The sequence below is a fragment of the Vanellus vanellus genome (genome assembly GCF_965231255.1).
Source record: "Vanellus vanellus genome assembly, chromosome: 16".
Taxonomy (NCBI): Eukaryota; Metazoa; Chordata; class Aves; order Charadriiformes; family Charadriidae; genus Vanellus; species Vanellus vanellus.
The window spans coordinates 5,089,411-5,115,815 of record NC_138921.1 but is presented as its reverse complement, the minus strand read 5'-3'; the positions used below and the strand labels follow the sequence as shown (position 1 = coordinate 5,115,815).

General features: G+C 46.5%; 2 protein-coding genes across 3 annotated transcripts in view; one reads left to right on the top strand and one right to left on the bottom strand.

Annotated features, from left to right (window-relative positions):
• Nucleotides 1–981: 981 nt before the first annotated feature.
• Nucleotides 982–16,129, bottom strand: HNF1A (HNF1 homeobox A; the record flags this gene model as incomplete). 2 transcript variants are annotated; one of them, XM_082491404.1, is made up of 10 exons in its annotated part: nucleotides 982–1,109; nucleotides 1,701–1,842; nucleotides 2,144–2,265; nucleotides 2,543–2,734; nucleotides 4,039–4,240; nucleotides 5,991–6,211; nucleotides 7,047–7,285; nucleotides 7,605–7,791; nucleotides 8,689–8,888; nucleotides 15,804–16,129. In XM_082491404.1, the coding sequence occupies 10 exons, from the start codon at nucleotides 16,127–16,129 to the stop codon at nucleotides 982–984; spliced, it is 1,959 nt and encodes a 652-aa protein (XP_082347530.1). The 2 variants fall into 2 exon arrangements, with proteins under 2 accessions (XP_082347530.1, XP_082347531.1); XM_082491405.1 differs by having other exon boundaries at nucleotides 5,991–6,148.
• Nucleotides 16,130–24,224: 8,095 nt separating this feature from the next.
• SPPL3 (signal peptide peptidase like 3) overlaps nucleotides 24,225–26,405 on the top strand; it is a gene marked incomplete at its 5' end in the record, with an annotated part of 65,021 nt that continues 62,840 nt past the window's right edge. The window contains 2 exons of the mRNA XM_082491914.1: nucleotides 24,225–24,250; nucleotides 25,384–25,560. Coding sequence (XP_082348040.1) covers nucleotides 24,225–24,250; nucleotides 25,384–25,560 — 203 coding nt within the window. The remainder of the gene's footprint in view (nucleotides 24,251–25,383; nucleotides 25,561–26,405) is intronic.

Genomic DNA, 26,405 nt, shown 5'->3' with positions numbered 1-26,405 from the left:
AGCTGACATCTTTATAGAGAACAACTGAAGGATGTTCTTTGTGCAGCATGGGGACCTTCCAGGTGTTGTGCACTGTCAGACCTGTGGAGAATGCCATCCCCCAGCTCGTTCAGCAAGACACAATATGAGGATCCACATGGGTAGTGGAGGGAACTGAAATCTCCTTGCTGCTGTTAAACTTTAATTTCTGCATTTAAAACAAAGCAGAGCTATATCAAAAATAACCAAGCCATTTCCACTAGGATAGCATGATTTTAGAGCAGGTCACTTTTAACTGAGAATGTTTGGTATTTTTGTAGTTAAGGGATTTGTAGCTTGTAGTCAGTGATCCCACACTGACAGGTTTGTGCCAAGCCATTCCTGAATCTGTTCCTTGGTGATATTCATTGCAATTGGGAACCAGGTTCTCTTACTCTTGCCTCCAAGTTAGTATTATTTCTCATAGTTTCCACTGGTCCTTCTTTATAGCAAAGGAGGCAAGTGTTTCAAAGATGGTGTCCCATCTTTGGCAGCTCAGCTTTGCTCTTTTCTGCATGGCTTAGCCTGGTGTTGGCAGGTTTGTACAGGCCCAGCTTGATGAAGGCTGAGGAGAATGAAAAGTCCCACCCACGCACTGGCATTGTTGACATAGTGCATTTGGATCCCTGTCTTGATGGGATTCTTTCTTGGGCAGCTGCAAAAGGACGCCTGGTTATTCTAGGCTGGCTTGTGGGGTTTGGGTTTGCTTGTTTTTTTTGTGGTGCTGTCGATTTTAGCAGTGCCAGCATCATCTTTCTGTGGCTTCTGTCTTGAGCCCGAGACATCTTTTCTCATGGTGGCAGCTGAGTAAAGGATTCGTATGAGGCGGTGGGGGCTGGAGGTTGGCTGAACGCAGCAGCCTTTCCTTCCCATGGAAGGCAGTGGTGACAGTGATGGCAAACACAGTTGGAGTTGCGCCTGACAGGTTGGTTGTGGCAGTCACCCTTGAGCCTGCTGTCTCGATTACTGAGTGGAGGATGCCATCTGTGTGGAGATGAAGGTCTCGATGACATTGTGAGTGGATGGCAGCAGCTGACTGTGGCTGTTGGTGGAGTCAGAGCTTTGGTACAGCACCAGGCTGCTGGAGGACGCTGTCAAAGGCACAGGCAGAAGTTAAGTACAAATTCTTACTGCAGTCCCTTTATCATGTGTGCACACATTCACATTTCCAGCATGACTAAAACCTCATGGCACAGGGGCATAACTTCTTTTTCTATTTTGTGTGCCATTGTATACCCAGCTCAAGTACAAAGCTAGCCTGAAAGTATTGACAGTGTCAGGGAGTTCAGATTTGAGGATTGTTGATTGTTAATGTCCTAGTTCTTCTCTTAAAATTGGGAAGATCTAGTTGGAGTCTTCATGAGGGAGTCTTGGGCTTTTCAGCCCTGAAAACTGCCAGCAGGATTGGCTATGCACGAACACTGATTTTTGTCAATATTTTTAAGGTTATTTGCCTGTCTAGATTCTGAAGAAGGGTCCCATTTCCAGTCTGGCCTTACACAGTCTGCACAGGCTGTGCTCTGAATCTTTTCTTTGTACCAACTTTTCAAAGCCCCCAAGACACTGGTAGAGCCCTTTTGGAGAATGGTGAGCCCCAGTTACGGTATTCTGTCTGGGTTTTACAGCATGGGCAAGAGAAACAGCAATATGTGGTTTAAGATAATAGTGGCTGCTGCTCTTACCAGCAGGGCTTGAGGTGAGGCGAGGGCCTGGCTGAAGGTGCTGGATGGTCGTGTCTTGGTTCTGTAAATGTATGGTTGGCGCCTGTGACACTGGCGTATGCATCCCAGACTCTGTGTGAGTTTCCGAGTCAGACGTGAATGCCTAGGGAAAAGAAAGTTAACAGTGCCTGGTTTCTACAACCCTTCTAACAGGCGTGAGAGAAGAATGAGCTGGTGCTGTTTCCAAGGAGATTAAATCCTCCTTGATGATGCAGTGAAGAGCTTGCTCTAATGCCTCCAGTATTGCAGCTGGTACCAGCAAGGCGAGGAGATAAGAAAGATCATCCTGCTGGGATGGCATAGACCACACCCCCAAAAACTCTTTGACAAGCAAGGAGCTACCTGCAGACTGGTGCAGTTCTAAGGTGGGGGAACAAAGGCATGTGCTAAAGGCTGTTTGTTACCTGTTTAGTTGGTGTCAGGTTAGTCAGGGCGCTGAGATTGGCTGTATCTGTTATCACCATGGTTTGTGGTAAGAGGCCTGTATGTGTGTATTGGGCCACTTCAGACTTGGGGCCGTAGAGAGCTGTGCATGAAAGAAAACAAGATCATGTGGATGCTGGAGGTTTGCATGAGACTACTTTGGCTGAGTTCTCCTCGTGCATGTGGACCTGCTGTCTGTCTCTGAAACAGTGGGAGTGGAGGGACAGGGAGATGAATGCAAGAGAAAAGTAATTTCATAATTAAAGCAACAATAACAGAAAAGGAAAATAGAGTGCCGCAAGCCCAAGGACCCAGCGAATGCTCCAGAACAGAGCCTTAATTTTTTTGGTTTGCTTGAGCAAAAGAGTTCATGTTCTTACCGTGAGGGTTCTGTATCTGGGCCATGGTAGCCATGAAGGGGCTCTGGTTGATGTGGCTCTGGACCTGCTGCATGAGGGGCTGCTGGTAGGATGGGTGCAGTTGCTGGGAGAACTGGACGGGTTGCAGGGTAGTGAGGCTGCTCCCCATGCTGTTTATTACAGGTACACTCTGGGGCTGGGTTGAGGCCAGGCCTGAAAAACAAGGGCTGATGACAGTAGTGTCACGCACTATGGGAGGAGTGTGGCTGCTCCGCAATAGGGGCATCTGAAATAGTCATCGTGGCAGGCCTGTCGTCGCAGGGTGATTTCGGATCCTGCTTTTCAGGTGTTCTTTTTGTTACCTGTGATTATGAGTAGATTTCATGCCTGTGAAAATGAAGTGGGTGTGTGCAAAATGTGCAACACAGACAGGTACTGTAAAACCACCTCTGACTGCCAGTGTATGTTCCCATGTAACAGTACGGGTCACTTTCCAGTTTAGTGATAACCTGATACAGACTTCCACTGGGCAGGCCTTGCTCAGAAGTAAACTCAGAGCATCATCCTGCGTCCAGTTAATTTTATTCTTCTTTTATGAAGCTGTTTGCAACAGAGAGAACTATGCTGTAGCTGTCCAGCCACATGGAACGAAGTTTAGGCTCATTTTGGCTGCCAAATTATGGAATTTGGACCAGAGAGAAAGAGGTAGAAGGTTTCACACATTACTACCCATTTCCCATGACTGCCTAGACCCTGTTCTTGTAAATAAGCAAGTCTCTCCAGCACTGAGAGACTTCCCCTGTGTGGAAATCTCCAATTTTTTTTTTGTTTGTTTGTTTGCACAAAATTAGAATCCATATTATAATCTTGGATATAAATGAGGAAATGGAAATTAGTTCACAGCTGTCACCGTGGAACAAAATCAGGCCTCTCTCTTCCTGGGAAGAAAGTGTAAGAGCAGAGTATACATTTTATTTTCCTTTATCTAATGAGATGCACTTTGGCAGTAGACTGGTCTTGGAGTGAAAAGAAATCTCATACAAGTCCAGAAAAGCTGTCAAAGTGAAAAATATTTTAAAAAGTAATTAGTGCTATGGCTTCCACAGGCATATGCTGCTCTTTGAAGGAAATAGAACAGGATGTTTTGTCTTTCGAGCACTAAGAACATGCTTCAATTTTCATACTTGTAAGGAATTATTACATTTATATTTAGGAAGATGCAGAGCAACAAACCAAAACATTGGCATAGGAATAGATTGCAAAAGTCCCTTCCTCTTAAGACATCGGTTTGTGCGTAACTTAATTCTAATGTGAATAAGGAACATCATCCCTTAATTCCATTGGTACTTGTAAGTAGTGCAGCTGAAGATCCTTAGTGCTTGTGACAATTTCCCTGGGTTCGTATCACTGCCAACTTAGTACATTTGTCTCTGAAAGTGACGCAGGTAATTCTAACAATTCCAGGTAGCTCTTTGTCTGGATCCTGATAAGCAGAGTCACTACAGAACACTACTCACCTATCACCAGAGTGGAGGCACCTGTGTTGGTGAATGCTGGTCCTAGGGATGAGGTCTCACCAGCTCCAATTGCCATTACACCCGGCAGTGATGCCATGATAAGGTTCTGAGTTTGCTGGCTCAGTGCGTGTGGATTTTGCTCTAGGCTGTGCAGGGCAGTCAGGGTGCTGACGGGAGGGAGAGTTCCCCCAGGAGCCGAGACCTGTGAGAAAAGAGGACAGTGAAAATGCCATCTGCAGAAGATTGAGTGTGGCGAGTCCCAAAGCTGTAGTAAATGTCCTTCTCCCTCTTCCTGCCTGCTCTGACCGCCTGCTAACTAGAAAGACTTCACATTTGCTTGTCTGGAGTTTCCCTGTGCTCATCAATTAACTAGCAAAGGTTGAAATATTAAGAGTAAATCCTTGCTGGTTTAGTTCTTTCACGTTTAAGAAATCATAATGGTTTTACAAACAAGAATGAGATTAGTCCCACTGCATTCTCTATAGGGAAAGTTTATCTTCTGTTTTACAGCTGAGGGTAGAAGACGATGCTCGGAGGAATTAAGAGGCTCAGGTAATTTTACATAGTAATTTTGGCTGCAGAGTTCAGCACAGAATTCAGGAATTTCTCTTTTCTTGTTCAGGTTTTCCTCTGAGAAATGCGTGTAATTTCCCTTTCTCCTAGCAAGTGTTTTTCGTGGCCAGTGAGTTTTCAGATTGATATTTTAAAGGAGTTGGTGAAAAGTTTCCTCAGCCCTTTTTCTCATACAGTAAGTTCGTCAGGCCACATTACTGGCAGTTCCCTGCTGTTAGAACAGGACTGTTCTGTGCTTGGGTGTCTTGCTGATTCAGTCTGTCCTTGAGCCATTGAGGAATTGAATAACTTGACTGTTTTCTCAGCCTCTAAAATGAACCACGTAACCTTTGTCTATGCTCTAATGGGATTTTGAGTTTGCAAGGCGCTTTGGAGACCTGTAGTTGAAGTACTGTGGAACAGCAAAAGAGCAAAATCCTAATAATTTGGCTGATAAAGTTCAATACTTAATATTATACTTTTTTTTTCTCCCCTCAGACAAAAAGCTGTAAGGAATCTTAGAGTAAGCATCAACAGGTTAAACAGTGGGACAAATCACCTTGATATCAATTTTAGAAGACAGCTGTAGAAGATTTTCATCACCTCATGAAAGATTTTTTTTTGTCTTCAGGAAGAGACCAGAAAGCCAGAAAAGTGAGTGACTGACAAGATTTAAATAAGACTAATTTATAGTGAACTTAACTTTGCCTCAGGCCAGTATGCACTATGCAGACTTCTGCCAGCTGTTTCCCTGTAAGCAAGGGAATATGTGCAAACTGAAAATGGTCAGTCCTGTAGTTCTAGTGTTTCATTGCTAATCATGTGGGAAAAAGTGTTGTCAAATCTCAAAAGGAAATTTGCTTTGAGAAGGCAGATTGCTACAATCTAGGTATCCAGCAATGTCTCAATGGTGTGTGCTGCATACAGGCTGTTGGGCTTTGTTTTTACATCTGAGACAGATGTAAGTACAGGTCTCCATTGTGTTAATCCCATTGGTGTCTGATCAGCTAACCTGAGATGTGTAGAGTTCAAATGAGGGTTGGAGATGAGATGATGAGAATCTCACTGGGGAAAGAAGGAGAGAATGGGGTTTCCTGGGAAAAATGGAATTACGTCATACCTCAAGCTCTGTTTTTTTCAGAATAGATTGTTTTGATTAAGGAAATGTCTGTACTTGTTTTCATGCTCTAATACTTGCCCTCACCAGCAGTCTAGAGGGCACATGTATCTCAGGACTGCTCATGTTACATGGTCAGTGCGAAGGGGCTATGTAATATCTCTATAGGAAGGTGGGTTTAAGAGCATTCTAGGAAAAACTACTTCTGAATAGTCCATATTGTGACCACAGGCAGAGGACCTGACTTCTTCCAGTCACCAGAACTTAAGTATACATCACTTACCAGCTTAGTGTCTGTGCTTAGTAGGTTCTGGCTGGGCTCCAGTCCAGGGGGAGAAACCTGATGCAGGATGGTTTGGGTGGTCACCATGGAGCTGTTCCCATGGTGGTTGCTGCTGGAGGACTCTGCCTCACTGGCTGGCTGCTGGTTGTACCTCACCCCTACATCACAACAGGAGGGAAACTGGTTGTCAAAAATGAAAAACTGGGAAACTTTGGCAAGTGCTAAATTCGTTTTCCTTTGCAGGTGATTGGGTTTAGATGTTTGAGGCAGAGACAAGGTACGTAGTAGGGGGAACCAGGAGAACAGGCATTCTCGCCACCCTGCCCTGGCTTTCCTCTGTAACTGCACAACTGCTTCCTCAAATACTGTCTTTGAGGTATGGCTGTGTGTGCTGCAGGGAGCAAGCAGGGTTCACTAGAAACCATCCCTCTGGATGTGGGTGTAGAGAGGAGAGAGTCTTGGTGAGATCATCTCTTCCCAGAGTGAGAGCAATTACCAGCTCTGGCCTATGAAGCTGAAAAAAGCTCTGCTCTTTTTGGATGGAGAACGACCTTTCCTGATGCCTGAAAGCTCAGTCACAGAGTCCGACGGTGCTGATAAGTATTGGAAACAGTAGGAGGCACACACATGAGTGAAAGGATACAGAACTGACTTGTGATGGCAGCCAGTGGGTAACTCCTTGAAAGGGGATTACTGCCTGCCAGCTGCGAGGGAGTGCAGGATGTCAAAGGGTAAGTGAGGAGATTTGGCTGAAAGTTTTGCTACTGAGCTTTGTCACCCTTGCTGTCCAGCCCCTCTCCTCACTCGGAGATATGGTCTCTCTGCACCGATGCTCTTCCCTTGTAGTGAGTCTGCTCTTTCTATCGGTAGATTCACCTCCTAAAGGGCTAGACTTGGGAGATAGTTCTGGTGATTGAGTTTGGGCAGGTTCACTGGCAAACTGGTCTAGTGGAAGGTGTCCCTGCCTATGGCAGGGGGGTTGGAACTCAATGATCTTCAAGGTCCCTTTCAACCTAAACCATTCTATGATTCTATGTCCCTCTAGTTGTTTCTTACCATGAACTTTGTTGGGTGAGAGAGCAGATGGTGGCTGGAGGGAGGAAGAGTTGTGAGGAGTTAGAGGAGGAGCAGGGGTGGGCTGTGGTCCACTGAAGGTGTCCATGGCCAGCTTGTGCCGGAAAGCCTCCTCCTTCCTGCGATTGGCAAACCAGTTGTAAACTCTGACTTCTGTCACCAAGTTTGAGCCCAGTCCCTGGGCCTGAGATGGGGAAACGCCTCTCTGAATACACTCTGCTCTGTGGGGGGAAAGCACAAGAAGAGCCTTACTGAGCTGGGCTTAGTCAGAGAGACAGAGCAAGTGTGCAGCCCCAAAGTGGCTGTGGCCTGGCACGCTGTGTGGAAGAATCCTGCCAGGTATAGCGAGACATGAGGTGTTCCTGAGCCTTTGTGGACAGTGAATGCTCAATTGTGGCATTTCATTCAAATGTGGCCGGTGTCAGTGGTGACACCCGCTGCTGTACCGTTAGCCTGCCTCTCACCGGTGCTAGCAAACACCAAGAACACAGACAGACCCTGCTGTGCCCCTCTTCCTCAGAGCCAGACACCCATCTTTACCTGTTGCACTCTTCCACCAGTGCCTCTCTCTCTTCTTTGCTGGGGTTTTTCTGTCTCTCGTAGGCTTGGAACAGGATCTGTTGTGAGGCAGGACCCCACTTAAAGCGGTTTCTTCTACCCTTCTTGGTGGGCAGGTCATCTCCCATGGGCTCCTCTGTCAGGATACCCTGGCCAGCATGTGTGAATTCTGCAGGCACAAAGGGGCAAGGGATTTGCTTTCTGGAAGCATTTCCAATAACTCTGTCTATTTGAGTCCCTAGTAGGCCCAATGCAGCTTACCCTTGGGGAACATTTCATACAAGACAGAGGGTTGAATCTAAATGGGCTAGAAATAAAGTTCCATAATCTGCTAAAACTGAGATGTTCCTAGCAGGACCATATTTACCTGTCCTTTCTCTTGCATGCGTTGCATCTCTGCTCCCACCTTGGAGGAGTGAAAGCAAATGCAGCTGAGTTTAAAGATGGCATGATTGGAGTCCTGCTTTCTAAAACCATCCAAAGGCCAAGTGTCTAATTTTACTTGCAACCCACCAATACAAAAGTAAGTATGACAGATTCCAGACCAGCTGATGAATATAGAAGTGCATGGCTGCAGGGATGGGTTCCCCGTGGGTGCCTGTAATGAAGGGGCTTAGAGGGCGTGCGGTGACAGCCCACAGTGGCTTTTCACAAGAGGTGATAGCCACAGTGGTTTTTTTCAGTGAGTACAGCAACCTGTTGCTCTAGCTGAAATTGCAAAAGCATAGTTCTTGGGCAGAAATTCTGTCTGTCATCTGTCCACTACACTGCTTTAGGCTGAGGATGGGTGCAGAACTCTAATTGCAAATGGGCAGTATTAGTTTGCTTCTCTTTAGCCAAGCGGAGGGCAGGGTGGGTGACTGCAGGCTGCTTCACGAGAGTGTTTTTTCCATGTACTGTTTGGTTCACCTCATCACTGAATACTGACCTAGACTTCTCTAAGCTTCCTGCTAGAAGTGGTTTTTCGTTCCATTTTTCCTTGATAAAAATAGGGAGTAAGGATTAGCGAGGGAGAGCAGAGGCCTTTATGAGATTGAGATAGGAGAATGGTTGTTGCCGTACTTACGCTGAGCCACCTCTCGCTGCTTGCGGACGTACCAGGTGTAGAGGGCTGCCCTTTTTTGGGTCTTCATGGGAGTGCCCTTGTTGAGGTGTTGTGAGAGGTGAGATTGATTCAGACCAGTAGTGTCCACCACCTCACGCTGAGGGATGTTGTGCTGCTGGAGGTAGGATTTCACCATCTTTGCTACTCGCCATGGGTCCTCTCTGGAAGAAGCAGAAAACACTTCTGAGTACAGGTGATAGATCTCTCTCTCCTGAGCAGACCTGGATTCCAAGGAAGTGCACCAGTACCTCCTGAGGTGCACCTTGCATGTCAGTCAAAACACCATTGTGTTTGGTGAGGCCAGAACATTAACTGAATGCATAAGGGAAAGGGATTTCCCCTTAGAAGGGGACTCTGGTTATCAAGGAAATTTCCTAATACATGGCCATAGTCTTTGCTGTCTGTGCGCTTTGGGGTACAAGGTTTTGGCCTGTTCTGTCTCGGCAATTGTCATCTGTAAATGACAGAAAGTGCTGACCAGTGTCACGGGCAAGGAATGGACCTTTCTGCTGCAAAGGAATGTGAATGTAAAATATTTTGCTGCTGGTGAGAAATTGTATGAGGAAGGAAGTGATGTTGCGCTTCTGTATTCAGTTGGACGTTTTATGAGAGTTGACATCTCTCTTACCTTTCCCTACATAGCTGCTGTTCTCTGTCCCCCTTTATTTAAGGCATAGGTGATTGGAGTAGGTGTACTTAATTTGCTAAGACTGGTTCATTGTGATATTAGGCTGAACCTAGCTCGTGCCTAGTTCTGGTCCGGGTTGGGTTGCCTTGCAGTGATTCAAGGAACGAAAACAGGCTTGCATCATCCTGTCACGTGGCAGCTATGTATGCATACGTATACACCAAGCCATCTAGGATTATGTTCTTGCACATGTGCTGCATGCTATTCAACTGATTCACATCTAGATCCACTCAAGCTTCTAAATGCAATAAAGAATAACAGCCAAACCACTAATTCCTCCTATCGCCACCCTCCTTTGGGGTAACGTCTGAGGGAATAGACCTAGTTGGGACCTACTCAGAAAACTTCAGAAGCTAATCTGATTCAGGATTTCATAATGAATGTGAATCTCTGATTCAGGATTTCATAATGAATGTGAATCTCTGATTTTTAGGATCTCCAATTAGAATATCCATGAAGGTCCCTAAGGAAAATACAGAAAACATGACTCTTTTTTGTGTGTATCGATTTCACCAGAGCTGAAAATCAGAGTAGAAACAGAAAGATGTGAAACCAGGCAGTCTAGATCCAAATAGTGCAGGAGCGTCTCTACAGAAAAAACCTTTGGCTCAGTTTTAACAAAGAGCATCCTTATGTGTTTTCTATGTGAAATGTCTCATGGAAATGGTTTGCGGGCTGTAGAAATACACGTGTGTCTCATCCCACACCAGCATCAAAGAAGCAGTAGAGAGGGGGGAAAAGGTACCTAGGGTTGTGCAGAAACTCTCAAGCACGCACAGGTCTGAGCAACAGGCAACAACTGTACTGTTCATTGCTTTGTTGACTCAGGAGGTTGCCAGAGGCTGCAGAGTGATAAGGAGGATAAAGTCCACACCTGTTCTCTCAGTACAAACACCCTTATCTCTGTTCCCCTGCAGCCTCTCTCCCAGTGGCTGGATAGTCCAAGGAGCAACCTCCACTGCAGTTAAAGTGTGACAGAAGCGGTGTCAGTTACAGCTTTCTGAAGAACCTTCTTTCTTAAAATAGGAACATTTGTTTCTCTTTTATGATGGGATGCTTGCCATAGAGGCTTCTATTTTCTAGCTTCTTCCCTTAACCATCTTTGTCTTTCAAAAGCCTTGAATTGGGCCCAACTTACAAAAGCTTATCTTTCCTCAGTGTGTTTTTTTTTCTGCTGCTGTCCAAACCGAGGACCGATCTGCTCCCTTTGTATTTGTGATAGTCTGGCCAGCAGCTGCACCCTGAATTTGTTATAGAAGTTCCTGTACAAAGGAGAAAAGGCTTTAACCTCTGGTCTCTTATATTTGAGTTCTGGCTCAGATGGGAAGAGGAAGGACTGTGTTACCACTGATGGAAACCTCTGTTACACGTTCATTTCCTTCCTGCACCCCAATCACGAGTCAGTTTGGTCTCCCCTGTCAAGATCCTCACTTATTTTTGGTAGGAATAAAGCAGGAAGGATCTGTGAGTCTCTTCTGTCAGTGGTTAAAGCCCTGTGGTTTTCCCTGCCGTCTTTTGAGACAAAGCAGGGAGCTTTGTGAGGTAAAATGGTGCAGGGGAATCTCAGTACAGTATGATTTCACGGGACGGTGCTACTCTGTACATTGTTAAAGCACAGGCTGTCATATCAATGCAGCAATTCCTTTAGGCCCAAGGGTACATCACAGAACAAGTGATGGCAGTTGGTCAGCTGAACCCTCGTGTGAACCATTGCCCAAATACATAGTTCCACCTACAGAGCCTTCACCATTGATTAAGACATCATAAGTTGAAACCTTCGCGCTTTCACTGGCGTTAAGATTGTCATTGACTGTCAGAGGGCAGGACTTTACCCTAAACATAGTTCTCCTGTTTGTAGTTGCACTAAAATCTCAATTGCTTCAGTGAGTTAGAACTGCAGAAATGGGTCTGCCTTGCTCAAGCTCTGCTTTTCTATCTCAAAGCCTGTTTTCTGCTTTTTAGCTTCCCCTTCTCCTCAGATACTAGCTACCTCCCCATTTTTCCCTTGTTCTCCAAGGTCTAATCTCTGTCACCAAATTCTTCTCGCGCAGATAGTTTTTACTTCCTTCTTCCTAAGTCTTGCTCTCCTGCTGTCGGTTGCTTCTGCCATCTGAGCATAGCCCCTGTCCCTGGCTCATCTCAACCACAGGGGCCTGGGTCCTCTCTCCATGCCAGCTTCCCATTTTCTTAGTTCTGAGGTCACTTTTTAAGGGCGTTTTCACCTCCCTTTTGTTACCTGAACAATAAGTAACCCAGGTAGTTAGTTATAAACTCAAAGGGAACAAGAGGCTGGTTGATAATTTATAGCAACATCTCAAATTTAAATGGAAAGTAAATATCAAGTTGTTAGCATTAAAGAAAACCCATTCCAGAGAGCTGGAGATGTAACATTCAGGGGACCTTCTCCCTCCTTTACTCTTCTTGACTTTTCTCTTTCTTTTTCTTTTGTTCCTTTCTTTCCCCTCCTCTTCCTCATTCTCTCTGTCTCTCCTTTCCTTCTTTCCTGTTCTCGGATTCTCAGGCAAGAGAAGCCTTCATTTCCCTGAGGTGGGTTCTGAGTTGCTGCTTTGGACCAGACCTTGCTTAAACAGAGGTTCAGAGCTGTGAAGTACACAGGACCATCCTCTGGCCCTTTCCTCTGGAGCATCTAGACAACCCCCACTGATGTCAGTGCACAGCCTGGAGCCGGGCTAGGCAGAGAGCAGGGAAGGTAAGACCATCCCGGCAGGGTTCCTTTCTATTGAACTTGGCCTGTTTGCCTCATCTTGGTTTATATGTGGAAATGAAAGGGGTGTGGCAGCTTCATTTCCAGATTCCCCATCTAGACCCATTCTGAGACACTGCTTACACGGGGAAAAGACTGAGCCTTTATCATTATATCTTTGTTTTCTTTTTTCCTCATGGAAAACATGCTTTTATCCCTGCCCCCAGGGATTGCTTATCTCAATTTCTCTCTTTCCTAATGGAATTTCACCCCTTGCCCAACAAGTTAATTGTTGCTATACCTCTCTCCGTTTGCTGTACCTGTGGTAGCATGATCTGTCCCTTCCCCTCAGGTAGCCTCTCTCTTGCTTTCTACTCCAGGGAATATCTGGGAATTACTCCACACAGCTCCATCTCCCTACTGAGTTATTTATTCTTTAGCATAGACGCAATTTGTTTTCTGTGTGGAGTGATCTGGAAAGAATGTTATTATTCAAACTGTAAATCTATGGAAGATCAGTGAGACAGATTAAGGGACAAAATGAAAGGATGTTAATTCCTCACTAGAGGAATTAACTTTGTCTGAACTGCCTTTAGCCTTTTTTTTTCTGTAGGGACAAAATCTAATCAATACCTACAGGTGCACCCAGTGGTGTGGGCGTATCTTCTCTACATCCTGTTTTACTCAGCTTTGACTAGTGCTTTCCAAACTATGGTTTCAACTTTAGTGTTCCTGTGAGGACATACTTGGTCTCTTGGTGCTGTCATTTTTTTTTCCATTCTGGCTCATGGAAAGCCTAGCAACAGGCACTTTCCTGACTCTACTTTATAAGCAGTGGCTGCAGTTACCACAAACACTTTCTTGTATCACTAATAGCTGCCCACAAGTCAATCTCTCTGTTAAAATGTGGTCTACAGTATTAGCCAGGAATTGTTAATAATGCCCAAAGAGGCTTCTGCCTAAAGGCAGAAGTGCCTCCTTCTGGTTTCTGGATTTGAAGTCCTTGTGTAGATGCTGAAATAGCTTTGAAAGCATTGAAGTTTTATTGGGAATCCCTGGGCATGGAGATTCTTGCCTACCTTCCTTTTATCTATTATGGGGAGTGATTTCCATTATAGACTGTTCTGCCCTTTCTTACAATACTATTCTAAGGGTGTTACCTTTAGGCATCTATTAATGGAAAGGTTTGTTCTTAAAAACAAAAAAAAGTTTATTAGTAGCTAACAACTGCTTACATGTCGTCAAACCTTGATAGTAGTTCAGGTGCTTCAAATAGATTCTCAGATGTACAGTTGCTTTTTTTTTTTTTATCTTTGACCAGAAATTTGAAACATCAATACAGACTTCCTACTATTTTTATGTTACCTCGACTAATTTTGATCTATTGTATTTTTCTGTAAGTATACTTGTAATTTCTTGCTGAAACAGAGGCTTCTGGTCCCCCCATACTGTCCTCAACAGCAGAAGTGAATTGCTCTATCCTGTGGTATGGGGGACTGGTGAAAGAAAACTCTCATGTTTCAGAATAAAGCTTTGCAGTTAAGACCCAGTATGAGGCTTAGGAGATCCTTGTTCTTGCCCAGTCCTCTCTGTGCTGTCTTAGGGTTTTAAGTAGGTCATAGAATCTCTCTGTACCTCAGTTCCCATTTGTTAAATGGGAATGCAGCTCAACTGACTGTCTCGAGATCAAGAGATGTGAGACACTGCATTGGAAAGCATTAATATCACAGGCTTCCGAGAGAGGTAAGACTGTTGTGCTGAGCCTGGTAGTAAGCACAGGAAAGCTGCCAGCAAGGTCCTAGAAAGGCAGGGAGGATCAGAAACCAGAATTCATGCTGAAGTGAGGGTGGCAGGAAGGAATTCCCTCCATCCGTGTGTCTGATCTTAGATCACAGCGGATGGCACTTCAGTCCTGCTTCGCCCATTCATTACAGAAAACGGGACGAAGCCAGGTGCTCTTCTTCAACTTCCATGGCTTCCTTTGTGAAGATACACCTGATAAACCATCAGAAGTTAATGATCAAAAGGCTTATCAGGGTCTTTTAATCTATAAATTTATAAGACAAAAGAGAAATAATAAAGCCATTGGATAATTAGTAACTAGCCAGGGCCCGCCCGGTGCCACTGGGCTCAAACTACCCCAAGACCTGTACGCAGACTCAGGAAGATGAGAAGGAGAAGAAGGAGACAAGGATGAGGGGAAGAAAAAGAGTAGAAGGGAGAGAGAGTATTGGCCAAGAAGACAACAGAATGGGAAGGATAGCAGCGGAGGCAAACGTGAGGAGAGAAGGGAAATAGGTAGAAAGACTGGGAAAGTGATGAAGGGAACAGAGGAGACTAAAAGATGTGACAGAGCTGGAAGTGGGGAAGACATAAGAGACGTACTGGGCCACAAAGAAGACTGAATTATTGGGAATGTTTTCCCCACCCAGGTAAGAGCTGATCCAGTGAATTTTCCTCTCATGGGTACTGCAGAGTCATCAACTCCCAATCTGCCAGGAAACTTTCTTCTCCTAAGTATTTACAGTGAATACTCTCTTGTAATGCTGTTTTTCTAGTTCTGGCCTGTTGTGGTGGGATTTGATGTTTGCTTCTTGTTATATTTTATGTTAATTTCCTTTGCACATGAAAGGGAGTGATCAGAAAGCCTGAGGAAATTCTCTAGGTGGATTTCAGTTTTAGTGAAGATTTTAAGTGCAGGATGTTCCTGCATCTTTTTGTCTTCTATCAGCTTGTCATTTCAAAATACCCCCAAAACAGACGGGCAAGATTCTGCTTCTGTTGTGATAGATAGGTTGGATGGAACTGATCCTTGCTTGGATCTCTTAAGTTGCCCATGGGAATTGTATCCCAGCAAGAATCCCAAATGGGAATCCTGGTGAATGTTTCTCTGAGTCTGTAATGAGGCTTATTGGTTTGGGGAACTCTTCCTGTCTTTTGATTTCAAAAATGCTTGTATGCAAAGGCAAATTTGTGTGGCAGTGAAACCTGTACTTGTTACTGCAGATGTACTTTGTAGTTGTGACATGCAGTGGGTGGTAGAATAGTGTGTTCTGCCCAGGTTTTAACCTCTGCATGTATTTGGTGTGTGCTTTCTACAAGAATAATCCCCACTGAAGTCAGGAGAACTTTGCACTCGCAGGAACGACAAGCATAAGCTCTCTTGGTTTGTCTAATAATCTATAGCAAAACCCAGTAAAATTAACAATATTAATCTCCTTAAATATGGCGGGGAAACATTACAACTTCACTTTACCGTACATCCTCAGGCAAATATAGCATCAGCTAACAGTGACCAGATTTTTTTCTTTATTTTTTTTTCTCCCCTGATGACTGGAATCATGAATCCTATTAAAAATTTAAATTCAACATTCAGTCAGAGAGATGCAAGTTACACAGGCCTCAGACTGTTCTGAAGCCTGATGATATAAGCACTTTAAATATGTAATCAGGCTCCATGGCTTCCTTCATGCATTTTATGTGAGATGAAAGGAAGGTTTGAGCATTTATAAAGAATTTGGGGAGTGGTTTGGGGCTGCTAGTCCTGGCATGGATGAAGACTGTCTCTGTGCAGCTGGATCAACTGTGAATACAAGGGACACTGAGCGGGAAGGGGAAAGAAAAAAAGATTTAGAGGGAAAAGTGCAAGAAAGCAGCAAAGAGGAGCAGCAAATCTGTCCTTACTGTAATAGTCTTTCCACCACAGCCTTCTGGTGAGCAGCCTCCTCAGGGCTCAAGTTTTCCAGCTCCTTCATTATTGGAGGGGTAAATTCCTCCCCGTCATCAGAGGTTTCGTCTTCCGATAGCCTGGACTCCCCCATTCCGTTGGGGATGTCGGGACAGGGTTCCCCTTTCTCTGTCTGGAGGGCATTGATAGCACGCTGACTTTCACTCTGGAGCACGTAGGGTTCCACTTCACTCAGCGCCTTGATCAGGGTCTCCTTGGTTAGCCCCGACTCCAGCAGTGCTCCCAGCAGCTCCACTTGAAGATGACTCAGCTTCGAGACCATGGTTCTTCAGGCTGGTGTCTCTTGGATTTGAAATTCAGATTATCCTGCTTCCAGCGTCCCTACACCATGGTCCCGAGGTAACACGCTCGACTGTCAGGAGAGTGGGCACAGCACAGCCTCCCGCCTTTACGCCCCCCCCAAAAAAAACAAAATACAAAATTGAGCCACTTCAGACCCCCCACGACTGTCCTGAGCCAGTGCTGATAAAGGGACCCTTGGCTATCTGTTTACATTGGAGCAATGTAAATTCTCCAAGGTTCATATTTATCTGTGTGCTTAGCAAGTTACTGAACTTTGGACTTCAGCACTGCAGCAGCAGTTCACAAAGTGCAGAGGGAGAGAAAGCAGGGGGAGGGGGAAAGGGAGGGAAGCAGAAGAGAGAAGGAGGGTAAAATGAAGGGATAGAAGGTCTGCAGCATGGGAAAGAAAAGTAAGCTATGGAAAGAAAACTAGGAGAATGCGGATGGAGAAGTATGGCCCCATTAGTTTTTGAGAAGGAAGGAGGTGGAGTACCCGAAAGGAAGGCGTGCGTTTGGCGGTGTGTGGTTCAGGAGGAGGTGCTGCCGTTGGAACATTGCAGAGCCCGTTCAGAGCTCTGGTAGTGGGGAGGTTCAGCCAGTCTTAGCCCCTGCCAAAGGCTTTGGTCTGAGAGAAAGCCACACTGGCAGCTTCACTAGCTTTTGTGCACAACCCCCCCCAGCAGGGAAGTGTGACCGCTGGGTTCATATGGATGTTCCCCAGACTCACAGGATGTTCTGGATCTCCAGCTGACTTCTCTCGCAGAACATCAAGTATTAAATGACTTTTTCTCTTCTGGGTCTGGCTTGCTGGGTATCTTGATATGCAAATACTAGTACCTCCATTATAACTTGCTATGTTTATTGCTTAACTGATGAGCAGGAGCAGTGTACCCACATAATTTGGGGGATTACAGGGCTTGCCCCACTCAGCTTGTGATTCAAGCACATGATAGAGAACAGCCCTGGGTGTTGGTTCATGCTGAAAGTCCCTGCCCTATCATCAGTTCCCTTCTATTGAGAAGTGCTCTGGGCAGGCTTGTGGTTACCATTTATCACCTACCTCCAGCCCCTCTTGATACCAGAACCTCTAAGGTTCTGCTCCCACCTGTTGGGTGACTTCCTAGCACACGCTTGCTAGCTCAACTGGAGTCACTTAGTTCAGTTCTTCAGGAGTCCTTATGACTAAATTGTCTTTTCTGGTCTGAAAATATATGAATGAATATGTCTACTTTGAGTGGCAAAATTAGGGAATAACTTGATGTGGACTTGATGCACAAGCATCTCATGCAAATGATTCCTCGTGTGATCAACAGGAGAAGGATTTAAAACTATTGTCTCAGTGGAGGTGTCCTAGAGGCAGCTACTTGTGTCTCTTTATATGCTCCCATCAAGCCTGAACTAAGAGGAGCCTAGTAGGACTGTCCCCAAACTGAGTAGTGTCCCAAGACAATGCTGCAGAGTAACCTTGGCCCCCATTTTCCCTTTGTGGGCACCATCAGCCATGCTCTCCAGGCTCATGCCGACAACCTGCTAAGTCAGCAGCTGAAGCACAGAGCTCCTTTGCAGATTGTACCTCCTCCTCCCTCCAGGCACAGCACGCTGTGGCGGGGCTGCTGGGCTGACTCTACCAGGACTGTTGTTAACTGTTCTCTTTTGTTTCAGATGGCATCTGCACCCAGAGTACCAGGTCCCCTTGCTGCAGGGAGTTAAAAAAATGCCAATGGATGCAGAGGACTCTTCTTTGTGTGGCTAAAAGGAAGTGACAATTTGGAGTCTCTGTAAAAATATTTAATGTAAGAAATTTTCATGTGAATGTTAACATAAAACGACATCTTTAGTTTCTAAAGATTTTTTTTTTTGTCATGCTCTTAAGAAAGAGTATTTAAAGAATGTGAGCTTTTTTTGGCATTGTCCTATTGATGCTTTAATACAGTTTCCATGCATTTTATTTTTTATTAGTTTTCCTAATCCTTCCCTCCCCTCCTCCCCCCGGACATACTGTCTCCATAACAGTAATTGTTAACTGTAGTTACAATATTCAACCATGACATGTAGTTTCTGAATGATACATCCTTATAATTCAAGGATTTTGCAAATAGAGACAGCGGATTGTGAGCCTCCTGCAATACGTGACACAGAAGATTCTGTCACACTGTGTTACTTATTTCTGTCTTTCTTTGGCGTGGTGATTTCTTTTATCTAAACTAAGATGGAAAATATTACCATTGTTCTTGTGTAAAAGATTGTCCAATCTGTTTTCTGTAAGTATATCTACCTGTTGTACACTTGAGGGGTGACAAGGACAAAGACCATTAAGTTTAGTCGAAGTACAGCAGTATTTGTCAAAGGAAACTGTAAAGAGAAGAAAACATAGCAACAAATTATCTGCCTGTATTGTGTGTTTTCAAGGATTCCTTATGCACCCAGAAGTCCTGTTGCTTCTGCTTGCCTTGAAGACCTTCAGCTGCAGAGGCTTTTAAAACAGCCTCTCTTGAAACTAGTGAACTTTGAAGTCTATAAAAACAGAAACGAACATCTGTTTGTATGTTAGGACCTCACTGAACGCTACAACTGGACACCACGTGGAGAATCCTTAGCTGAATATGGAAACCTTTCAAATACTGAGGAGGAGGTAAATATTCTCTATCACTTTATCTTGAAGGGCTTTTTCCCTTGGTCTGTTAGAATTGTCCATCTTAAACTGTTGGAGCCTGGACAATTAACAAAACAACAAGTACGCTTCTACAGTGTCAACTTTACATTCGCTGTAACCTGCCAGACTGTGCTAGTGAATGGTTCAGCATACCATTAAGTACTTCAGATTCATCAACGCAGGAAAACCAATGAGCTTTTCGGTGTTTCTTAAATGTTATAAATTGCTAACAGTCGGACTGAACATTTGGGAAGCAGGAAGGAGACTGCCGCTGCGAATTAACCAGCATCCCTATTTTATATCCTGGCACTAAGAATTGCAATATCATATTTCTCAGATTATTACAAGTGCCACAATATGCAGTTGTGAGGTACTAAGAATAGCAGAGGGCCAGGGTGGAAGCTGCAAAGCTTTAACCAGCTAGATGCTAATTCTAGTAGAGAGCAAGAGCTAAATTGTAGAGTGCCATAATCCAGACAGCCCTCTCCTGTAACTGAATTGTACTTGGGGATTTTGCCTTGAGGATGAATATTTGAAAGAAAAGGACTTGGGTTTGCTATACCCATTTTCATCTATTAACAGTGCTTAGTATATGTTGATTTCCTTAATTGCAACAATTTGCTGGGCCGTGATTTGATTCTCAAGTCACCCTGACTAACGTGATCTTGGTAATTGTGGTAGGGGAAACTTTTGAAGACACCTGCTTGTTTTTCTTATGTTTGCAGTGTTGGGTTTTGTATTTTTTTCCTGCAGAATTGCTTATTTTTCCTTAGGTGTAATTAATATGGTGGTTGAGACCCCTCAAATTCAGTGCTTCACTGACAAGGCATGAGCAGCTTTACAACATTAAGCTGGTCAGCTTAATAGCAGGCTTACATTAACAAATCAGTTTGGATGCAGATTGGAGAAATATATCACTTAGTAATCACAAGAAGTCTGATTTCTATTTTATTTTAATGGCAAGTTTAATAAAGATTATTTAAACGCGTTCAACTACTTTGCATTGCCCTATGTACTCTTAAATACAACTTGAGGGGTGATTCTGCTCTTCTCTCTGCTCTGAGGAGACCCCACCTGGAGCACTGTGTCCAGCTCTGGAGCCCTCAGCACAGGAGAGTCATGGACCTGTTGGAGCGGGTCCAGAGGAGGGCCATGAAGATGATGAGAGGGCTGGAGCCCCTCTGCTGTGAGGACAGGCTGAGAGAGTTGGGGTTGTTCAGCCTGGAGAAGAGAACGCTCTGGGGAGACCTTATTGCAGCCTCTCAGTACTTAAAGGGGGCTTATAAGAAAGATGGAGCAAACTTTTTGGCAGGGCCTGTTGTGATGGGTAAAGGGGTAATGGTTTTGAACTAAAAGAGGGTGGATTTAGACTAGATATAAGGAAGACGTTTTTTTTTGCTGAGGGTGGTGAGACACTGGCCCAGGTTGCCCAGAGAGGTGGTAGATGCCCCATCCCTGGAACCGTTCCAGGTCAGGCTGGACAGGGCTCTGAGCAACCTGATCTGGTTGAAGATGTCCCTGCTCACTGCAGGGGGGTTGGACTAGATGACCTTTAAAGATCCCTTCCAACCCAAATTATTCTATGATTCTGTGCATTTTCTTTTATGATTTTCTTCTTTTCTCCTGAAGTAGCAGACGGTCTGATAACACTGTGTGACAGCTATCCTATAAAACTGGGTTCCTGGCATTCTCCAGTATCCTTACAGGCAAGGATGTCTTGAGTTCCTCTAACGGAATTCTATTTTGTTAGCAAATAATATTGTATTGTTTAACTGATGCTGATTAAGCGTTCCGATGTAATCCCTTCTCCCCTGCATGTAATAAAGTAGTTGATTGGATTGGTAGTAGTTGGATTACTTAACACTAAGAATGACTGCATGAAAATATAAATGGTTATACAATAGGAACGTGATTCTTATTTTACACTTATTGGTGTATATTACACTTATTGGTCTGTATTCTGCTTATTACACTAGAGCAAAACCAAAGTAATGGACAGCAGAGTCCTGTGATCAGAAGGCAGAACAGTCCCAAAGCCTGACTTCTTGTATCAACACCATTTTTTCCTTTGATGTCTTAATTTACTGAATTATATCCATTATTAAGTGTACATGATGAAAAATACAGTAAATTACTGGGATAAAGCCAGTCTAATGTGGCTTCAAGCAGCATACAGAGAAGGAAAAAACTCTCTATATATTTACGATAAAGTGCTAGCAGAGGGAGCCTGTATAGTTCCATGAACACAGTGGTAAAATTTCCATTGGCAAAAGAAACACAGAGAAATGGTTTCTTTTAATATTTTTTCACCATTTTACTGTTCTTCCTGCTGAGACTGCTAAATGCTTTATTGGCCTGAATGACATTAACATCACTCCCTCCTTGGAATGTGAGAGCTATTATTATCATGTTCACCCTTATTTCTGTGATTGGGAAAAAGAAAGCTACACAAGTACCAAACCTCATTATTATTTGTGCATTGGGAGCTTAGAACCAAATGGAACACAGGAGTGTGAAAAATGTGAGATAATTGTCATTTATATGTTGTTTTCATAGGGTTGGATTTCAGTTATTTGGGCAAACCCTGAGTATCTCAGTGGGAAAGGACTCACTTGACCACAGTTTTAATGTTCCAAATATTTACCTATTTATGTTTTAATTTAGTAGACTTTGTTGTAAATATGTGATTGTAATCAAAAATGTGATTTTACAGAGAAGGAAGCTTTTTTTTCCCCCTTCCTTCCTTTCAGTAGTACAATCAGGAGCAGAGCAACCAAAACTTCCTGAGCCAAGAAGGGGGGCAAGGCTGCCTTTTGCCCGAGACACTGGAGTAACATCCCAACTTTCTTCTTGCCACTGTTTGCAGGATTCAGTTGCATTCAGAAGAACATTTTTTTACTCTTTATCTCCAAAGACAACATTTTTTAAGCTTTGGGAGCCTCAGTGAAACTGAGGCTAAGGTGTAACAGCCATGAAGGACTGGCCTGGGTGCGGAGCTAGAAGGCAGGGTGTGATAATGCCGGAGTGCATTACTGGGTTTAAATTATAGGCGCTCTCTCTACATTCCTCTTCCTGTATGGGGAAGCAGGACTGTGTCCTTCCCAGTCATCCATCTGTTCCCCCTCCACTTACTCACTGTTTCTACCATCAGGGTGAGGATGACATTGGAGAGCAGGAGCGGCTCTGGAGTTCAGGTAATGAAGGAGTTTCCCACTAGGTGGTAGTGAAGAGAATCGTGCCGTACATACTGGTCAGTGCACATTTTGATTATTCTTATCGAGGGAATCCCACAAGGATCTTACAAGCAGAGTAGCCTAACGTAGCTCTGAACTATTCAAGAGATCCAGTTTTGACAGTATTTTTTTTTTTTTTTCCTTCCCTTTCTGCTCATTTCCATGCTATTTGTTCCTCCCAAACCCAAGCAGCGTTGACAACTATACCTGTCATGTCCTTGCCTGAAAGGTGAAGTGTCTACGTGAAGCTGCTCTGGTTCTCTTTCCACCTCCATTATAGCAGAATCAAGACTGGTTACCAAAATGTCATCTAATGACACTTAAGCAATTTGGAGGTGAGGACTCTTTGTAGCCAGTACTTTCATCTCCACCACACTTGCTGCCGGGAGCTACCCTTCCAAACATGAAAAGAAAAAAAATACACCTTATTTTTGTTTGCTGCTAGTTTTGAAATTCCTTTTCAGGTCTAAGTAATGCATCACTCTACATTAAAGGTTCCAGACAGAACAGGTATTTTGGAAGGACTTTGTAATGTCAGAGTAAACTGTCACTGAAATTCAGAATCAAACTCTCTTGTAGGTCCAAAGAAAGACTGTACAAAAGATATGCAGCGAAAATTATCTGGGGAATGCAAGCAGTGCTCCAATTTGCAGTAAGAGCAGATGCTGGGTCTGCAAGAAGGAGTAAATTTCTCCTGTGAATTCATCCCACCACTATCCTGGAGTGATCGAGCAAGCTTGTGAAATCATTTAGTAGTCTAGTCACAAAGCCCGAGATGGTGAAAAAAAATTACACATTAATTGCTCATCAACCGTAAATCATTTGTGCCAAATTAACGTGCTGGAAATTTTGCAAGACTAAGAAATTGGAAACTATTCCAATAAGAACACAAAGCAGGAATATTGTTTCATACATACCAGTATCAGTTTTACATCCTTTTCTCAGGAGGGAAAGAAAAAGCAGCAGGGATCTTTAGTACCACGAGAAGGCTGAAGCACTGATCGGATTCAAAAGGATGGAGAGGGTTTTTTTTTTTACCTCTTGCATTTACTATATCATCGGTGAGAAGGGTACCATACACAGGCATCCCAGAGACACTGGGATTGCACCGCAGCAGTGTGAGGATTCCAAATTATTTGTCCATTTTCTAATTGTTACTGTAGATTTTTCTGCTGTGCTGAGGGAGAATAAAGGAAGGGATCTTCACCCCTGTGCAAGTCCTACCCACAACCTGAGCGTTTTTTTTTTAACAGGGGATGCGTACGTGTGGGAACACCTGAATTTGCACCAAAACTGATGGACTAGGCTGTGGACACCACAGCTCAAGGTTCTGAGCATGACTCACTCCTCTCTCCTTGCGTCACATCCACCAGAGCTTTCTGTACCTGCTGAGATGGGCCCAAACACTGTGTGTGGGGTGTAAGTTGGAGGGCAAAGATGTAACATTAGTGTTACTCACCACCTAATCCTTCCAGTACACCTGGCTGCCATCACTGACCCCAGTGGGGCTTGTCAGCCACAGTACTTTGAGTATTTCCACCCCATAGTCGATAAATCTGATTCTCAAGCAGATTTTAGTAAGTGGGTATGGTACTGATTGTGTCAGGAGCTCCAAGGGCATTTGTGTCCACAAGGCCAAAGGGCTGTGAAGATTTGGATGCTGAGGCGTGACAACCCAAATCACTCGTTTTCAATGGATAAAGATATGGGGAAAGGGAAGGGAGGAGGAGAAGCCTTTGAAGTCCACCACCATCTTACTGAAAGCAGTGTTTGATGGAAGGACAGGAATCCCCAGCGTTCTCTGCATCGAGACCAAGTCACTCGGCGTTGCACGTGCTACGTCTTCCTTCGGCAGCGCCCCAAAAACTTCAGGTGGCTGAACATGGTGCGGTTTCCTCTTCCCTTGTGAAGGAGCCGAGCTGGCAGAGCTGCAGCGAGCCGCCCAAGGTTACACAACTGGCAACGCAACTGAGGAGAAACAAGCCGTTCCTCACTTTTAACCCCGTGCCATGACCACACACCAGCCTTTTTTCCATTTAAGAGAATAAATGAGATGGACAAAATGGAAGTAGCTTATCCGATGCACTGCTATATTTAATGCAGTTCCATCACCACCGACTGCAAGTCAAAATTGCGCTTCTCCCTCCCGCATTAACAAGGAAACGGACAGCGACGGTCCCGATTCCCGCATGGCCCGAGCGGCGACGGAAGGAGGGTAACCCCAGCGAGACACTGGTGCTGCACCGGGCAGGAACCCCGTCAGGGCCTGAAGGTCCGGGAGCAGCTCCAGAGAAACCAGGGAGCGGCGGTGCCAGCGGCCGCCGGTTCCTCTGCCTGGGCCCTGCGCGGTTTTAGTACAGGGCTGGTGAGAACACGAAGCACAGCGTTTCTATTTGGTCAAAGTGTCTTGAATGTTATTTTCCTTCCTTAAGAAAAAACCAAAACACAAACATATATAGTATTTTGAGCATTTGACCCTATTTATTTTACTTGCTTTGTTTACAAGATAACAAATTCAAAGATACATAGATGTATCTCCCGCAGCACACTGTGGATGTGAACTAAACACTGGAATTTAGGAGTTACCTTACCTGGACTTTGCATTTACCACCTAACCAACCCTCCGTCGGGAGACACCCCCGCCACCGCAGCCGCCCACAGCCGGTCCCGGGGGTTCCTGCCAGACGGCGGGAACGCGGCGGGCGCGCCACAACGGCGGAGCAGCGCCGCCCGCACCGGGCCGCCTCTGCCGGCGCCTCAGGACCCTGCCCCGCTCGCCCTCCCTCGGCCCCTCACAGCCCACCCGCAGCTCGCTTTCGGCTTTTCTGGCGGAGAAAAGCTCCGGTTTTTCCTTCCCGCCCGCTCCCTCCTCCGAACGCCGGGCACACCGAACTCGCCCACCCGCGGCTGAGCAGCGGGGCGAAGCGCGGCCGGGCCCGACAACCAGCACGCCGCCGCTGCCTCCTCCTCCCTCGCCCAGGGCGCCTGCGCGCGGCCGGCGGCGCCGGCACGTGAGGGTGTTGTGGGCACGTGATCCTGCGCCCCGCCCGGCCCCGCCCCCGGCCCGGCTCCGCCCCCGGCGTGCGCGAGCGCGGGGACGCGGCGCGGCCTGGCCCTGGCCGCCCGGTGCCCGCCGCCTCCCCGCCCCCGCCCCGCCCCGCCGCCGCCGCCGCCGCCGCCGCCGCCGCCGCCGCCGCCTCGCCGGCCATGAGGCCCAGCCGGCGCTCCAGCGCGGCCCTGCCTCGCGGCTGCTGAGCCTCCGCCCTCCCCGCCACCACCATCGCCCTCTCCGCCATCCCCTCCCCGCCCGGGCGGGGACCCCCCCTTCGCTCCCCTCCTTCCTCACAGCCGCCGCCATGTTGGGCCGGGAGCCGCAGCGGGGCCGCCACTGAGCCCCGGAGCCTGCGAGGCGGAGGAGGAGGAGGCGGAGGAGGAGGCGGAGGAGGAGCCCGAGGCCTGGCCGCCCCGCACAGCCCAGCCGGCCGGCCGCCCAGCCGCAGCCATGGCGGAGCAGACCTACTCCTGGTGAGCCGCGGGGCTGAGGCCGGGCGCCGGCGCTGCGGGCCGCGGGGGGGGGACACGGACGGACGGACGGGGACGGCGACGGGGAGCGGCCCCGGGGAGGGCCGGGCCGGGCGCGGGGGGTGTTCCGACCCGGCCTCCTTCCGGCCGGCCCGGGGACGAGCGGGTCCCCGCCGCGGGGAGGGGGGCGCGGGCGTGTGTGGGGAGCCGGGGCCGCGCCTCGGCTGCGGCCGCGGGACCGGCGGTGGCGGGCTGCGGTGGGGGCTGGGGCATAAAGAGAGCTGGCGGCGGAGGGGCCGTGGCCTGAGGTTTAAGTAGGAGGGATTAGGGGGGAGGGAGGAGGGGATGGGGTGGTCGGGCTGAGGGGAGTCCCCCCCCGCTGACAGCGGGTCGCTGTGAGCGTCGGTGTGTCTGTCATCCTCCGCCGGGCCGGAGGGCTCCTGAGGGGAGCTGGGTCTCCGGGTGGCTGGGGCTGGTACCCGGCCATCCTCTGGGCCTGGAGGAGGGACGAGAGCGGCTCCGGCGTTGGTGCGGCTGCAGGTAATCCCTCTGCCCAAAGGGAGATCTGTGTCAGCAGGGGCTGGCTGGTCAGTCGGGGGCATGTGTGTGTCTTTTCACCGAGTGACAATAGCCGTGTTCTGTGTACAGGAAATAGAACGAGGAGGAAGAGACCAGTTCCTGTGGGAAGACATGAAGTATAGCAAATGAAAGTAGAGGGCATTTTTTACTGTGTCCTGACAGTGTCTCGGGCCTAGCTGGCAGTGGATCAGAGAGACAGGGTGTGCTTTCTTCATATAAATGCTTGGGGTTTTTATGTATTGTCACGGATCACAACCGAAATATCTCAA